This window comes from Peromyscus maniculatus, chromosome 23 (assembly GCF_049852395.1).
Source record: "Peromyscus maniculatus bairdii isolate BWxNUB_F1_BW_parent chromosome 23, HU_Pman_BW_mat_3.1, whole genome shotgun sequence".
NCBI lineage: Eukaryota > Metazoa > Chordata > Mammalia > Rodentia > Cricetidae > Peromyscus > Peromyscus maniculatus.
Genome location: NC_134874.1, coordinates 60,646,043 through 60,663,457, shown reverse-complemented (window position 1 = coordinate 60,663,457; position 17,415 = coordinate 60,646,043). Strand labels below are relative to the sequence as shown.

Here is a 17,415-nt window from a genome sequence, read left to right as displayed (position 1 = left end):
TTAATTACATCTGGAATTAACTAAAACCCCAAAATGGAGGGGCACACCTGTGAGGTACTTTTGCTTAATTTGAAGAGAGAAGGTCCACATGTAGTCCTGACCTTTGCATTAGGGAGATACTCTTTTAATTTGGATATTGACGAGGAAAGAAACACCTATAACTCAGATGTTTTGAGCCCCAAAACCCCACTTGTAATCTCAGCCAGGCCTTGTGCTGGAATCCCATATAAAGAAATGGAAGAAGGGAGTTTTGCTCTTTAGCTGCTTGCTCTCACCTTGCTAGCAAGTCCATTCCTTCACTGGCATTGGAGCCAACTTCCTTGGGATTCCAGACTATACTGCTGATGGGCTGAGACATCAAGCAAAGTAGACTGAGAAACTACTGGATTCGAGAACTTTGCCATTATAGCCAGCCAATGTTCAATTAGCTGGACCACAGCCTCTAAGTCATTCTAAAATATAGCCTTTTGTATATATAGAAATTCATTCTGTTACCCCATAAAACCCTGACCAATGCACCAGACAGGTATAGAACTTTTAGAGTAGTTTGGGCCTGACAACAGCCTTATCTCACTTATAAATTCCACATGGTCACATTCCCTTAACCTGCTTTTTATATGATGCTTTGATGCTGGCCTACTAGGCTTCCATAGCTTCTGGGTAAGAAAGGGTTGCTGGAGAGCTTCTCTCCAGGTTCCCCAAGCCCCGCAGTCCCACAATCCACTTATAAAATAATCACTCAGACGCTTGTATCACTTATAAACTGTATGGCCGTGGCAGGCTTCTTGTTAACTGTTCTTATATCTTAAATTAACCCATTTTTATAAATCTATAGCTTGCCACGTGGCTGGTGGCTTACCGGCTTCTTTACATGCTCTTCTCCTGGCGGTGGCTGTAGTGTCTCTCCCTCCTTCTTCCTGTTTCCCCAATTCTCCTCTCTCTTTGTCCCGCCTATACTTCCTGCCTGGTCACTGGCCATCAGTGTTTTATTTACATAGAGTAATATCCACAGCACTTCCCCTTTTCTTTTTTTTTTTAAAAAGGAAGGTTTTAACTTTAACATAGTAAAATTACATATAACAAAACAATTATCAAGCAAGAATTACAGTTACAATATTAAAGAAGATGTCCTATCTATCTTATATTTGTGAGTTTAAGGTTTTATATCTAACTTATCTTTTATCATAACTGAGGAAATTATAACTATCTAGTCTTTAACCACATCAAAGACCTGAGAAGGAAGATAATGGTACCTGAGAAATGGTAGATGGATGCAAGCAACTTTCAGGAATCTTGCAAGAGTAGACCAAGACAGCTGGCAGCCTGGACAGTCACCTAATGTTTCTCAGCATTATTGGTGCATTCAAATTGGCTACAGGCCTAGAGTATCTAACAGACCATTTTTAGAAGCAGGAATTCTGAAAGACCATCTTACGCTGTCTTGGCAGAGTACAGTGGTTGCTTTCCTTGTGTCCCGCTTGTCAAGGAAGGACAGCATTGCATTCGTACTGTCAGCCGTCAAGGCAAGGGCAGTTCTTTGCCCAGTAGGCCATTTTGTGCCAAGAAGACAAACTTCCAAATGGAAATGTCTTAGAAGCCCAACATTCTCTCGGGATCAAATTGGTGCAGCCAGGAGCAATTGTGTCTCATGTCAACAGAATTCTAAGTTATTTAAATGCCATATTCTCTAGGTCTATGAAGTGTTTGAAGATTACCTATCTATCTGAAATATATCTATGTATACCTAGAAGACTTAACTAACATGGTTACAAATATGATTATCATAAATGACTAATTATTAACCTATTTTTAATTATCCATTACAATTTTAAATGAGTTACATAAACATAGTACCGCAAACAAGAATAGAAATATATATATACAGTATAACAAAATTAACTTCAAGTTTGTATCAATAAACTAAAATTTATACCAATGTAAAACATTTTAAGCATAAACTAAAATCTATACCAATGTAAAACATTTTAAACAAGTTGTTCTTTAAAAGTAGGTTGATTAATCTATCCTTTCATCTCATCATCTCCACATCCTCCTATATATCTATATCATATCCCCCTTTCTTTTTTAGAAAGAGATCACATTTATAATCAACCTGTTTTAAATAAAAATATTGGTTTTTCTCTGTCCCACACCAGAGGGCTCTTCTGATTTGGGACACAAGAATCTCTTAACCATTTTTTTTTTAAAGCAATATGTCTGGGTTTAGAGGGGGAGTGAGCCAATTCCACCTCTAAAGCCAGCTTGGTATATTTGGGAATTTGGGCGTAGCATCTCTTACTACTTCCTGCTGGAGGGGGGCGCTGTATCTTATGGGGACGCAAAGAAAATTTTAGACCTATGGGGTAGTCCGTGAGACTGTATTGTGTGAACCAGTTGCCTTGAAACCGGTCTGGATGTTGGATCATCTGGGCCATGGTGTCATCGGAGACCTTTCAGGGGGTCTTGGCTGGTGAAACCTGATGTATCTTAATCTGGAACAAATCCACAGCCTCTGGCTTTCTGTGGAAACAAAAGCAGAACCTCTTTTACAAAGTAACATATCCTTATATCCAAATTTTGAAGTCAAGGTACCTTTCAAATATACATTTTGGCATAACTCAACAGCTTTTGTAATCAAATGTTTTTTTTTTAGTTACAAATATCAAAGACAACATAATCCAGATTTTATGTGTGATAGCCATCTTTACGTGGCTTATTACCTTCACTGTTTTTTTTAAAACACTTTATTTTTAGATACTATTTGTTTATATAATGGTATATATATTTTTTTAAGCCTATGTACATTTTTACATGCATTATAAACTATTTTATCTGAATCAGTCTTACTGTGAACTTATTGCTTTAAACTGTAGCCTTTTAAGCCTGAAATGGCGCTGTGGCTGTTGGCTCCGCCCACTTCAGCTTTCCAACATGGCAGTGGTACGTTTTCCGCCAGCTCTGGGAGTCATCAAGTCTCAGAAATAGTGGGTCTAAGCTTTTATCAAAGCAGCATGTAGCCCAGAAACCTCTTTTTTTTTTTTTTAAATATTAGTAAAGACTAAATCTACCACACAGCTTAATGTGCCGCTGGCAGACGCCTCATTTCCGCCATACTGCGGGTCAAACGCACACGCCAGGAACCCGCCAGTGTTCAAACCTGCGTTTTGCAGCATCTAGCTGCCCGTATGAGACAAGAAGCAGGAACCTGGTTTTGGCTCTGTTTAGAATTGGTTATTAAATATTCTCAGGTTTAAGGTGGAAACTCGAGCTGTTGGGCGCCATTTGTTGCTGGAGAGCTTCTCTCCAGGTTCCCCAAGCCCCGCAGTCCCACAATCCACTTATAAAATAATCACTCAGACGCTTGTATCACTTATAAACTGTATGGCCGTGGCAGGCTTCTTGTTAACTGTTCTTATATCTTAAATTAACCCATTTTTATAAATCTATAGCTTGCCACGTGGCTGGTGGCTTACCGGCTTCTTTACATGCTCTTCTCCTGGCGGTGGCTGCAGTGTCTCTCCCTCCTTCTTCCTGTTTCCCCAATTCTCCTCTCTCTTTGTCCCGCCTATACTTCCTGCCTGGTCACTGGCCATCAGTGTTTTATTTACATAGAGTAATATCCACAGCAAGAAAGTAAAATAACACAAGTCTGAAATTTCTCAAATGGAACACACAGTAATCTAATTAAACAAGTAATTATATGAGATGGAGAGATTCTAGCTTAAGTGAGGAATGAAAAAACAGATGTCTTAGCTTCTGTGGGCCAAGACCTGGCACAGCCTCACCGATGAAGACCAGAGGACACAAGGTTCTTTTTACCCTTGATGTGACAGCTCCAGTCTGGAGACCCACGGGATAACATCCTTTAAACATGAACTCTCTACTTCACTCTCAGTCTCAGGAGTCAGATCTATTCCAGAGGAGCTTCACAAGAGTCAATCAGTCTCTGGAAGAACTTTCTCAATATAATCTGAGATCTGCTGTGGTAAAAGAGCAGCATCAACTACCTCTCTCCTGTTTTTAGTCTTGCACAGAATCACTCTGCACCAGAGACATGGGGCCCCTGATGCAGGCTCCACCCACTTCACCTTGTCATGAAGTTCCTCCCAACATTGCTTATCTGGACCATCAAGAGGGATTCCTCACCCCATCTGCAGCCCAGGACAGTCTTCTTAATTCTGCATTTCATCACACAGTCTTAATACATGTTGCCAACCTAGAAGAGATCTAGCAAATCTGTGCCAGTCTGACAGTGAGTGATACTGGGGCAGGATCTCGAACCTATGAGAGCCCTGCATGGATATGTGGCAGCCTAAGACAATTAGCATGCCTGTCCCTACAGGTTTCAAGAATCTTTTGGTTGGGAGTGATCCAATCCACCTAAGACAGCACACATGGCTGGGAGGACAAGGTCAGTTGCAGGGACTGGATATATGGCTCATCCATGAAGAGCACTCATTGCTGTCTCAGAAGACCCACAGGACAGCTAACAAACCTCTTTAACCTAAATTCCAGGTGGAATCTGCCCTCACCTGGCCTCTGTGGGAATTGCATGTACTTGGTGGCCAAACACCCATAAGTACAAAGAAAAGCACCACAAAATATCCCAACATGTCTTGCAGGAAATTATCTCTTCTTCTCGGTTATCATTCATGTTATATTTCAGGAAAACTAGAGGCAGATTGCTTTTCATTTTCTGATTTCTTTTATACAATTTTAATGAATATTCTTATTTCAGAGAGGCCTGGAGCAAATACTTGTTTTTCCCTTTAAATTGGTGTACATGATGATTTCATGAACATGTGTGTACATTGTACCACACTTTACTGGCAGCTAAATATATGATGTCAAGGATACAATATGTCTAGTTTTTCTATTATGTAGTGGGTATCCATGGAGTAGGCTATTCCATCCACATACAAGGTGCCATCCCCCTGTATAGCCCTGAGACCTATGGCTGAGAAATTCTTGTGCAGCCCAAGATTCCTGTAACTGGCTGAGATACATCCAAGCCTGTGAGTTCAGGGTTTACAGCAGTGTGAAACCTCACCTGACTAAAGAAGAGTCTCAGAGTGAAGGTGAAATTGGATTTTACTCATAAAAATACATTCATTTTACTCAATGGGGGCTTTCAAAACAGCGGTCATTATATACAATGTATAGCCTTAGCAAACTATTAAAACAGTGACAAGAATAAAAGAAATAAAAATAATTAACAAAACCTTAAACTAAAATGAAGAAAACCAAAATCTAAAGCATAAATATCGAACATATAAACAAAAAAAAATTAAGCAAATTCAGGATCCTTTGGAATTTCATTATGGGAGAGCAAATGAGGTGAGGATATAGCTTACTCTCTGCAGTGAATAATCTTCAGCAACATTAGCATATGACATGGCATCAGCTTCAGCACTGCACTAGAGAATCTTATGCTTTGTGTGTGGTCTGTCTGGATGGCAGTGTGATGATAACACAGGCTTCCTTTTCAGATTTCCATCACATAGGTAATCAGCTTGTCAAAGCCCTTGATAGGAAGCTGACAGAAGAACTCTTGCTCACCCACATGTCCTCTTCCATGTTGTTTTGCCCCTCACTGGGGCCATGAGCTGATGGATGTCAGGGTTCTTAGTAATTTGTGTTGTGTCCTCTGAATTTCAGACTATTTCTGATACAATCTTTTCTCTGGGAATAGTGAGCCAATGGATTTGGATCAGACTGTGGCTGGACTGCCTGATGGTAGGTTGATATGTGCCTCACTAGTGAGTTCACAGCTGAAAAGAGGTGGCATTTTCTGAGGAGGCCGTGAACCTGGAGTGTAGAATGTCATGCCTTCAAGGTGTCTCTGGCTTCTTCCAGCCTTCTCAGTTTTCTGAAGAGGTGCTGTCATGGAAAATCGGTAAAGAAAATATGATTCAGAAACAGTTTTGCTTGCCACTGTCAAGAAGAATCAGGGCTTATTCATCCCTAGTAAACAAAAGTTAAGGAAGAAAACACACCCCATGAATACTCTGGCTGCTGGGGATGGGGCTCAATGGTGGCTTACTTGCCTGGAACATAGTGTTTCTGCACCAGCAGCTCCTTCTGCAGGAGGCTCTCTTCCTGGGCTGTGGTCTGCTCCAGTTCCTGCTGGAGGTTTTCAAACCTAGGGGAGGAAGGCAGCTGGGGCACAAGCCTGGTGGGGATCTGCCATGTCAGCTGTGAGCCCCACCACCCCTACTCAGGTAGACAATCCAGCAGTACCTTTCACCTGAGTTCATTCCTTGCTTCACCAAGGGAAAAGGGACAGAGAGCACCTGGGCAGGATTTTTTTTCCCCCAGCTTTTAAAAACTGCTAGAAGTTGAACTGGAAAATACACAATTTGCTGGATTAGAAAAAAACAGCGTATTTCTCCAACAGTCCAAAGACATCATTTTGGAGAATATCAGTATGTCAATGTCTGAGGCACAGTTCAGGAAAGATGTAGCTGGCCTTGAGTAGACACAGGTGAATGAGAACTTCCTGGAAAACTCTCTGCCCGCCCTCTAGTGGAGCCTACACAGCAATGCAGAGAAGACTCTGGTTATTCCTACAGCTCAGAACCCTGCATAGGGTTAACTAGTCAGCTCCCACTCTGTTTATGACCAAGAATAAATCTTCTCATGGGAAACTGATAAACACTGCAGAGAGACTGCAGTCAGCAGGGATGTGCTGTATGCACATCTGCAAAGGGTGGACACTTATCTCTAAACGTGATGTTCCTGATGGAAAAGATGCAGGGGACACACTTTCCTTCATGATCAATGATCCTCCTTTCCAGGTTTCTGGCTGCCATGTGAATATTTGTGGGGAGATCTAATCTAAGAGATAAGATACTCAGAGCATACTAGAGGTCTCAGAAGAGAAGAAGGGGACACAGTCCCCATGAGACCATGGAGAGAGCATGTTGTTTCCTGGTCATAATTCTTGTTGACTGAGCCAGCAAAGACACTCTGAGGCGTTCTTTCCCCGCCCGTGGCTGGCAGCTTTGACAATTGACAAAACGCAAAGAGCACGGAGATCCAGGTACAGCGGACCCACTTGGATCCCCCTGCTTCTGGAAGCCTGGGCTCCTACCTCATCTGGGACACAGTGAAGTGATGCTGCAGCTTTACTGCCAAGTCCCTTTGCTTGGTGAGCAGCTCCTTCTGCTTCAGCAGGGACTGAAGATTTTCCTCAAGTCTTTGATGTTCCTGTTCATTAGAAGATTTTTTTAGGGGAGGGCATCCTCACCATGTACATAAACATGCACACATACACACACATTCTATCTATCTATCTATCATCTATCTATCTATCTATCTATCTATCTATCTATCTATCTATCTATCTATCCATCCATCCATCTATCTATCTCCAGCACACACATGTATATGGATGCACACACACAAGCACACTAAATACCATCCATGCTTAGTTTCCCAGATGACACTAATAAGAGTAAGAAGAGATCGCCTGAGATACCAGGAAGAAGAAAGTTACCTTTCATTAACCTACATCCGCTCTACCCATATTCCAGCCTAGAGTCAGGAAACACAGGATGCTTTGAGCACAAGGATGTAGAGAAGATTGTGTACTTTTACTCGGTTTTGATCATTTTTCAGTTTATTTTTAGTTTTTATGTGCAGGTGTTCAGCCTGACTGTGTGTCTGTATACCACATGCATGCCTGTTGATCTGGGAGAAGAACTCAGTGGGCAGATAAGTCAATGTAGCGCTTGCCTTGAAATCCTGTACACACACAGGTGAACACCAGGGTTCCTTGATCTGTAATCTAAGCTCTCCTAGCAAGTTCCCCAGTCTGTGCATTGAAGGCTTAGTTCCCCAGCACAGGACCACTGGATGGCAGTGGACCAGCCCCTTGCTCTCACTCAGTGCTTCCCAGTGCCTCCAAGGTGGGCAGCTTCCTCCTGAAGAAGCTCTCTGTACCACAGGTTGCCTCAACTTAGGCCCAAAGGAATGAGCTCAGAAAACTAGAAAATCACTACAATCAGTAGTCTATATTAACCTTTCCTTCAAATAAGAAGATTGTGTCAGAGATTTCTTTGAGTAACAGAATGTTGACTAACTCACAGCCAAATAATTGCATATATATTATTCCAAACTTAACAATATCCCATGGACCACATATCCCATTGTATGTTTGTACTCATCAATGATGGATATCTGAATAGTTGCTAGTTGGGCTGTTCTGATGAGTCCTGCTGAATCCCTGTTGTCCCCTATTCTCTGTGGACACCACTTTCCATTCTTGTATCAATGCTCCACCCAAAGACTGCAGTTCCACTTTCTGAATAATTGCACATAGCTTCTTACAGGGCTGCACCATTTTAAACTACTAGCAATGTCTGAGAGATCTCACTTCTCTCAACTCTCCATCAGGCTGATTTTAACTCAGGATGAAGAAGTTTGGAATAAAAGCAGTTTCTGAGTGCTGCAGACACAACATGGAGTGGGTACTTGAGAGTATGATGAGTCTAAGCAGTGCCCTGAGACAGCCTCATCTCACACCTCAGCATAGCTGTGGGGTTTCTGCTGGGCTGGGATGCAACCACAAGCACCTCTGCAGTTCAGAATTTCTCTGAGAAAAAATTCCAGGCCAAGCACCTAGGACCAGGTTAGCTGAACCAAGGTGAAAGGAAAATGGCAGCAGGCGATGAGGAGAAAAACAAAACAGGATGCAGGGAAGTCATCAGAGGTCAGCCTCCTTTCACTCAGAGCACAGAAGGACACAAACCCTCAGGCAGCCTTTGCTGCCTCTCAGTAGCCTTTCTCACTGTCATGGACCCAATTACTTTGTTTTTCTCCAGAGGATTTCTTTGCAGAGAAATAATTCTGCCTCTACAAATACTTGAAAAACATTTAGCTTGCATCAATTTTGTGGCCTTGCATGTGTAGTTAGCTGTGTGGACATGCAGAGTGATGGGCAGCTCCATCTGTCCTTTGACTTAGGCAAAGTGGTACTAACCAGATTAGGCACAGTACTTTCTCATTGAAATCCATCTCCATCATTCTTAAAGATGTTCCACTGTTCCGTGAGAGAGGGAACATACATTTAGAGGCTCCAACACACATTCTCATTACCCAAACACACACATAAAAACAACACAAACACACACCTTTCTTGAATCCAGAAAGGCAAGGAAGAAGACTAGACTGTAGCAGCACCTTTTCTAATCCAGGGAAGGTAGTGGGTCCTCCCTGCAGTCTACAAGCCTCTTAGACCCAGCCACGCTCTTCTGTCCTGGCCTGAACTAATTTCCCTTCCCAGGGAAGTTCTTATCACCAGACTCACTGATCGTATAGAGAAGTAACAACCTCTGCACAACTGAGTTGGACCACACAAAACCAAGTACTGGAAGAAAAGGGTAGGACATGAAGCCTCACGATAGATACAAGTTGACCCATCATAGTCTCCTCACTAAACTTACCTGGACTCCTCCACCTAAGACATTGACAGCACCAGAGTCTAGAAGTCACCCATTGTCATTACCCAACAACTTTTGACCAGATTACAGTGCACATTATATGAAAATAGCCCCAGGTCAGTCAGTAGAAGGCTACTTAGGTCATCAACACCACTTTTCTAAAATGCAGCACTCCATCCAACTATCAGTTGGAATCTCTCGTAAGACACAGATACATACACGATAGAGTGAGCATCAAAATGTCAGATTCCATGCTGTGAAGCCAGTAGACAAACCAGACCTTTCCTGGGAAGTTACCTTTATGCTGTGAAAGAAAAGAAGTCTACTTTTTATTTTTAAAGTAGCTCCATTGTTTGATTTTTGTTATTACAAAAACATATGAATTCCAAAGTAATAAAAATGTTTAAAAATTAAGAGAGCCGGGCGGTGGTGGCACAAGCCTTTAATCCCAGCACTCGGGAGGCAGAGCCAGGTGGGTCTCTGTGAGTTCGAGGCCAGCCTGCAATACCAAGTGAGTTCCAGGAAAAGGCACAAAGCTACACAGAGAAACCCTGTCTCAAAAAACCAAAAAAAAAAAAAAAAAAGAGAGAGAGAAACCAACTAATCCGTTCTCTTTCTGACCAAATGAACCATTTACCAACGAGATGAGACAGAAAAACACAGGACGCTCTACTGTGAGGAGACAGGAGATCCAAATATCTATGGCTATCCAGCTTAGCCAGAACAGAAATTTTCAGGTTCAGTGAGAGACCCGGGCTGAAGGGAATAAGGGAGAAAGCAACAGAGGACACTCAATGTCATCATTAGACCTTCTAAAACCTCCACAGATGTATGCACCCTCAGACAGGCACACTCATACACAGACACACACCCCTCAAATCATCAGTGATCATAATGCAGTGAGGAGGACATCACACAGAATGAGGATGACATTACCAGTTGGATTAATACTCCTCACACTAGCTGTTATAGGTGAGTCCCACAGTTCTGCATCATTTTGGACTAAAAATGCCTTGGGAAGAATGCTGTGTTTCTGAGGGCTATGTTGATGTAGTTGGCTCAAATCTGCCACCCTGATCCCTGACTGTCATAAGCCCTTGCCAAATCCCTGGTCATCCAGTGAGCTTCTGAATGTAAGATCCAAGATGGGAGAACTGGCCAATGCCACTCACAACAAACAGTAGTGACAAACTGTTAATTTAGTTTCTTGAATTGTGAACCAAGAGCTTGGCCAAGTAAAGAGAACACCATGGCAGTCTGGAACAAGAGAGTAAAATGCCACATGACACCCAAAAATATGTCTATGAGCCCCAGTCATGTGGCTTTTTCAGGGGGCGTTCCTCCTTCCATGCTGTGTCTGCCTCTGATCTCACATGACCCCTGCCAAGCAAATGAGACCCAGACCCTTGACCTGACTCACTCAGATCTCTGTGGCTTTACCATAGCAATGCTCCTCCCATACTGAAATACAGGTTAGTGGTATATGATTGACCCGTCTCCCTCAATGAACTGTGGCTTCCAGCAGAGCAGTATGGTTTGCTTGCTCTAAGAGGCTAACTCCCAAGAAAGACTTGTAAATGATCACAGACGTGAACTATTGGATGGGATGGGTCAGGTGGAGAAGTGAGTAAATGGTTACATGGGTGTGAGTATATGTGTGTGTATGGTCAGACTGGTGGCCAGGTTGGCCCTGCTGCTTGAACCTACCTGCAGCTGCCTTGTCCAGAGGTCATACATCTTCCCATGGGCCTCCTCACAGAGCCTCTTTGCCTCCTCAGAGGACTCTTGTAGTAAAATCTGCTCCCCCTGTAGCTTTTTCTTGTCTTCTAGCAACATTCTCACTTTTTCCTTCAGCTGAGTCTGTTCACTCAGGTGCTGACTGTAGAGGGTGCTGAAATATCACAAGAAATGATGAGTTCCACCTCCATCTGCCACTCCTGCCTCCTAATACCATGATTCCTGCAAGATCTCATGTCCCCATCCCCAATAGCCCTGGGCTGGAGCCCTCATTAGCCATGGCAGCATCACTCAAGTGCAGGCCAAAGCCAGAGAATAGCCAAATTCCAGAAAGATTTACACTACTTCTGAAGACCCTGACAGCAAAAGGGATCCATGTACCAATGAAGACTATATCTCCTACCTCCCACACACACACCCTGGTGCTTACTTGTTCATTATATTGGGAAAACATGAGCAGGTAGAGGGAAACTATGCTCTGAGGGAGACAGAAGACCCATCTAGAATACATTCCATCTGTGTGTCCCATGGAAACCAGCTCTGTAACCTCATGCCAGAGCCACAGAAACCATTCATGGTGCAAATTTTATTTTCTGTCTAGAGGTTCCAGAAGCTGACCAGGAAAAGTTGGAAGGGGCTCTTCCACTCTTCACACTTAGGAGAACTCAGTCTAGGAGGCACAAATCCATGAGCTATAAGGCAGGCTGCTTGCTAAGAGGTAAACAGACTAGAACTTCAGCCCTCACTTTGGTTCAAAGGTGGAGAAGGGAAGAAGATGCTGTGGGATGTCTTTCTGTATGCTGTGAATATGTATTGCTCTCATTGGTGCTGTGGGATGGTCTGTATGTCAAATTACTCTGATTGGTCAATAAATAAAACACTGATTGGTCAGTGGCTAGGCAGGAAGAATAGGCGGGACTAACAGAGAGGAGAAGAGAAAGAACAGGAAGGCGGAAGGAGTCACTGCAGGCCGCCACCATGACCAGCAGCATGTGAAGATGCCAATAAGTCACAAGCCACATGGCAAGGTATAAATTTATGGAAATTGATTAATTTAAGCTATAAGAACAGTTAACAAGAAGCCTGCCATGGCCATACAGTTTGAAAGCAATATAAGTCTCTGTTTTCTTGGTTGTGTCTGAGCGGCTGTGGGACTGGCGCGTTACAAAGATTTGTCCTGACTGTGTGCAAGGCAGGAAAACTCTAGCTACACATTGGTTAATAAATAAGCTGCTTTGGCCTATGGCACAGCAGGCAGGAGCCAGGCAGGAAAATCCAGGAGAGACAAAGAAGAAAGGCAGAGGTGGAGGAAATGCCAGCTGCAACCCAAGGAGCAACATGCCAGCAGCCAGGCAATGCAGCTGCCATGTGGGAAAACACAGAATAATAGAATTGGGTTAATTTAAGATGAAAGAGCTAGCTAGCCTGAAAATTTTAGCCATTGGCCATACAGTTTGTAAGTAATGTGTTCCTCTGTGTGTTTATTTGGGTCATTTGGCTGCAGGAGGCAGGTGGGACAGATTCCTTCTGACAGCAGGTCAGGCAGGACTGGAGAAACTTCAGACAGCAAAAAGCAGTCCTTACCAAGTTCTGGAGTCCACCCAGACAGGCACTCACCTGTAGATTTTGGTCTTCTCACTCAGCTCTGTACACTTGTACAAGGCCTCACTAATTTCCTTGGGTAATTTCATCACATCTGCCATATCCATCTTATGCTCTGTGTTCTGCATCTCATGATCAGAATTCAGCCTGTGGTAGGGCATAGCCCCAGGAGCAAAGAACCCTGTGAACACAGGCCTCAGGGACCCCATGAATTAAGGATGTATTTTGCACTACCCTAGCCCACTGGATTTCACACCCTGAATCCTATGTACTGGGAACTCCTGATGTGCAATAAACTTCCTACCCTGACTCAGGGCCAGAAAAGGCTGGGTGTCAACAGGGAGGGAGACAGACCTACATGAGCTCCCTCAGTAGGCCTGGAAGAGTAGACTAGCTCCCTATGTAGGTCCACAGGTGTGGGCCTACATGAAATCTGTGATGACATTTCCACTGATGTTAAAATAGAAATGGTTTTTCCTTACAAGGATATCCAGAACTCATAATCAGTATTGGCTTGAGTAGACACTCCACGAGGATGGCTTTATAAAACTCCCAAGGGTATTCCAACGAGGCACCTGGGTGAGCACAAAGACTGAGAACCGTGATGCTCAAAGTGGAGCTCCCTGGTCTCAGCACTTATATCACCTGAAATCTTTGAAACAGGCAAATCCTCAGGCCTACTATCAACCTCCAACTCACACGATCTGAAGGGACACACACATGCACACAAAACACATGCAGACAACACACACACACACACACACACACACACACACACACACACACACACACACTGTAAGGGAGCCTCTCAGAGACAGTACAGAACACACTGAGACACCAAATCGTCAGCACAAAGAGATGCATTTCCCCGCAGGACAAGCATGGCATTGGGAGCCTGCCTCTGAGTCAGGCAAAGGCAGACAACACGCAGCAGGCTTTTTTCAGCAGTGGGATTTGAAATACAAAGTTTGAGTCTGTGCTAGGGTGAGTTGCTGAGATCTGATTGGACAGGTTGACAAGTGTAGGCGGGTAATGAATTTTGATTGTTGGACTTTGGTGTTTAGTTTCAAGAATGAGTCAGTGTCCACAAAAGGGAATGAAATGGGGGACTAAATTTAGGAATGTAATCTAATGGTTAATCAAGGGAGAGGGAACTGAAAAGGGCAAAACCTGCCACTGCCATGATTGTGATGTTTGGGCCCCTTAGAGAGCAATTCACACACACACACACACACACACACACACACACACACACACACACACACACAAACCCACACACAATTAGGATGACAAGAAATGTAGATAGGTGGCATTGTCTCACAGTATAAGGAACAAGACCAGAGAGGAGCAGAGATGGACACGAGGCCTTCCAGTCACACACAGAAGGACCAAGTAGAACCACCAGGCCCTTCAAGCTACTCCCAGAGCAACAAGCAAAAATATCTTGTCAAATACAGAGACTCAGGTTAAACTCAGAGCACCCAGCATCTCCTACAAGCCAACATTGTCAAGGTCTCTTGAAATGCATGTTGTGATCTTACACCCTACTGCCCCTCTCTGTGGATTGTGATTCAGTCCACAGGCTGTGGGTTTCATTAGGAGGAATCAGAACAGCCCGTGTCCCATCTCACTCCTACAGGCTTCAGTTCTGCCTCTCAGATGCATTCAGGAAAATTTGTTTGTGCAGGTCACCCTGCAGGTGCAGCTTCCAGTGACCCAAGGACTGCTGGAATTGACACAGTAGGGTCAAGACAGTCACCAGAGAACAGGGCATGATGAATACCTGTTGTTCAACTCATTGTTGTAATGGGCCAGGAAATCACGCAGTTCATTCCTGTCATTGGTCATCATCTGTAGCTGAAGTTTCAGTTTTTCCACCTGGTTCAGCTGGTGCTCCTGCTCAGTGAGGAAGAAGGGTGTGGATGATGCCTTCCTAGCAGTCCCTGTAGGTACACAAACACATGTGAATTTGTACAGATAAATGGCATAAGCTAAGAAGATCATGTGGTGTCCCAAGAGGAGGCCCGAGGAAGAGGAAAAGCATGGAACCCAGTGAAGCCCTTAAAGATCAGAACATCTCTCCTTAAGCTGGGCCTCATAAGCCATGTGTATGTCTCCAGTCCTTATGGCTAGATATATGCCTCTGGCCTTACTGAAGCCCCCCCTGGGTCTGAAAGACCTAAGCAAGGCCGGCCATGTTGTTTTGAAATTGTCATCTCATACCTGATGTGATGCAAAAGAAGTCCAGCCTAGTGATTTTCACCTCCCAGCCGTGATAACCTGTGTCCATGACTAAAACGAACTGAATGTTTCAGACCTGGGTACATGGATGGAAAGTTTCCCTCCTTCCTATATATATATCAGATATAAAGTGCAACAACATCCCATTCTGATACCGCATTAGTGGTTCTGGGCCTCCTATTGCATTTTTTTGCCATGCAGAAAGAACTGAAGGAAGTCCCTGCACAGCAGCTGCAGCCTTGACCAATCCTGGCCCTCTGCCAACTAACCATCAGGAATCTTCCACCTTGGATCTGCTCTTTAGGAACCCAGACAAGCAGCATAGGCCCATTGCTTCATGATCACAGCTACAGGACCCCATTACTAGAAGGTTCATTTCTAGCCTCACCTCCTTCTTATGAAACTAGGGCTTTCTCTGCCAATCAGTGTGATCAGTCATGTCAATATGTCAATTGGTGAACTCTATTAGCACTTAGTGAATGCCTCAATGGCAGCTGGCATTACCACAACACTGGTGATTTCACAGAAAATGCCACAGGCTCTCCAGGGTACAATAGAATTTCCAGAGAATGGACTGTTAGGGCCACTGCCAATGGTCATCACCTATCTGATAACAAGCTCTTCCCAAATTCACCAATAGCCAAGCTGCCCTTCCCAGGAACCTCTCCTGAGACACAGGGGAAGGCCTTCAGCACCTCCTCCTTCCAATCCCGAGATCTCTCAGATTCATTAGAATCTAGTTCATTCTAATTCAATAGTTCATCATGTGTGGAGAGCAAGACTCACTTTCCACACACCACCCAGGAATGGCTGTTCATCCTGATGATCGCCAGCTAATAAGATGAGAAACTAAGGATGCTAAGAAATTAGCTAAGGACAATGGGGAAGGAAGATCAGTTCCATGAAGTGAACAAGCACATTAGAGAAGATCCACTGGGCAGTTAAAATGTATGGGAATGGTGAAGGATTATGTGGGTTTTGTCGGAACAATGATGAGTCACATAGGAAATGATGCAGCTTTTGCCAAAACCTCCAGCAAAATACATTCCAACCATCATGATGTTAGCAGAGGTGTTATCAGCCATTGAAAGGTATGACTGAAAGTACCTAAGGACTGTGCATCCCCAGGTGAGCTTTCAGTCACCAAGAACAAATACTTACAGGAAGAGTCATGTCCCAGTCCTGCACTGAAGGTAGAGGAAAGAGGACTGGCTAGTGAGAGGGCAGGAACTCAGAAACCTTAAGGGTCACTGACATGTGGCAATACTTGGTGGCTCCTGCCCTGCTAGAGGTTGTTATTTAAAATGTGAGACTCTAGATCTGGCCAGGGGACTTTACTCTCCCTGTTATTAGTGACACACACCAAAAGAAATCCAGTGTGGGTGAAGTGCAGGGCTGGAACTGAAACCTCTTTAGTCTCTCTGTGCTTTCTTCCCACTCAGAGTGAAAGCAGAGGGCCCTCAACAGAGCAGCCTCAGCCTTGACCATCCCTGGCTCTCTACAAACTCACCATGGAAAATCCTTAACTCTGGGTCTGCTCTTGAAGAACTCAGAGGACCAGGATAGGCCCATTGCTTCTCAGAAACTATCCCCTCCTGAGCCCCCCTCCTGGAAGGATCAGCTGAAGCCTTCCTCTTTCAGGAAGCTCCCCTTCCCTTTCCCAGGACTCACTGTGCTTTCCCCAGAACCATTTGTTTCTTGGTGTGTGACATGGAGACTGAAGGCCATCTTCCTTCTTACTCCCTCTGATCTCCCTTTGCTCACCATCCTGTCTCCTAAGAATCCTGTTCAGTCTAGTCAGCATGTCTGTAGGTGAAACACGAGACACTGCACAAATGCCCCAATGACAGTTGGTGTTGCCACAACACTGGTGACATCACATGGAATGCCAGGGCTCTCCAGGAGACAGTAGAATACCCATGTGCTGATGTCACATGGTATAGCTATTTTATCCCTGCTTCATACCTCACCCAAAAGTGACTTGAAACCAAGGTGCCATTTCCATGAGCCTCTGTGGTCACAATGGAAGCCTTTAGGTAGATCCTGCTTCCAAAGTCAGAAAGCTAGCTTTCTGCTTCATTATAAACTTTATCTAAGTTTGCCGGGTGGTGGTGACACACGCCTTTAATCCCAGCACTCGGGAGGCAGAGGCAGGCAGATCTCTGTGAGTTCAAGGCCAGCCTTGACTACCAAGTGAGTTCCAGGAAAAGGCCCAAAGCTACACAGAGAAACCCTGTCTCGAAAAATTAAAAAAAAAAAAAACTTTATCTAAATGAAGTTGCATTTCATATATTTTCTTTTTTTCCCTAAATATTCTGTTTATATTCCCATACCTTAAACCATTTTATCTTAGACACCATATAAAATTTATTTGTACTCAAATTTTATTTAG

The 17,415-nt window shown here is 43.9% G+C and overlaps 1 protein-coding gene across 1 annotated transcript; it reads right to left on the bottom strand.

Annotated features, from left to right (window-relative positions):
* Positions 1-5,073: 5,073 nt before the first annotated feature.
* On the bottom strand, positions 5,074-16,889 carry LOC143270528 (disks large homolog 5-like). The gene is made up of 7 exons (XM_076560865.1): positions 16,695-16,889; positions 14,566-14,725; positions 12,798-12,929; positions 11,151-11,334; positions 7,094-7,209; positions 6,048-6,142; positions 5,074-5,880 (listed from the first exon to the last, which is right to left on the bottom strand). The coding sequence occupies exons 1-7, from the start codon at positions 16,825-16,827 to the stop codon at positions 5,711-5,713; spliced, it is 990 nt and encodes a 329-aa protein (XP_076416980.1). The 5' UTR covers positions 16,828-16,889; the 3' UTR covers positions 5,074-5,710.
* Positions 16,890-17,415: the final 526 nt, after the last annotated feature.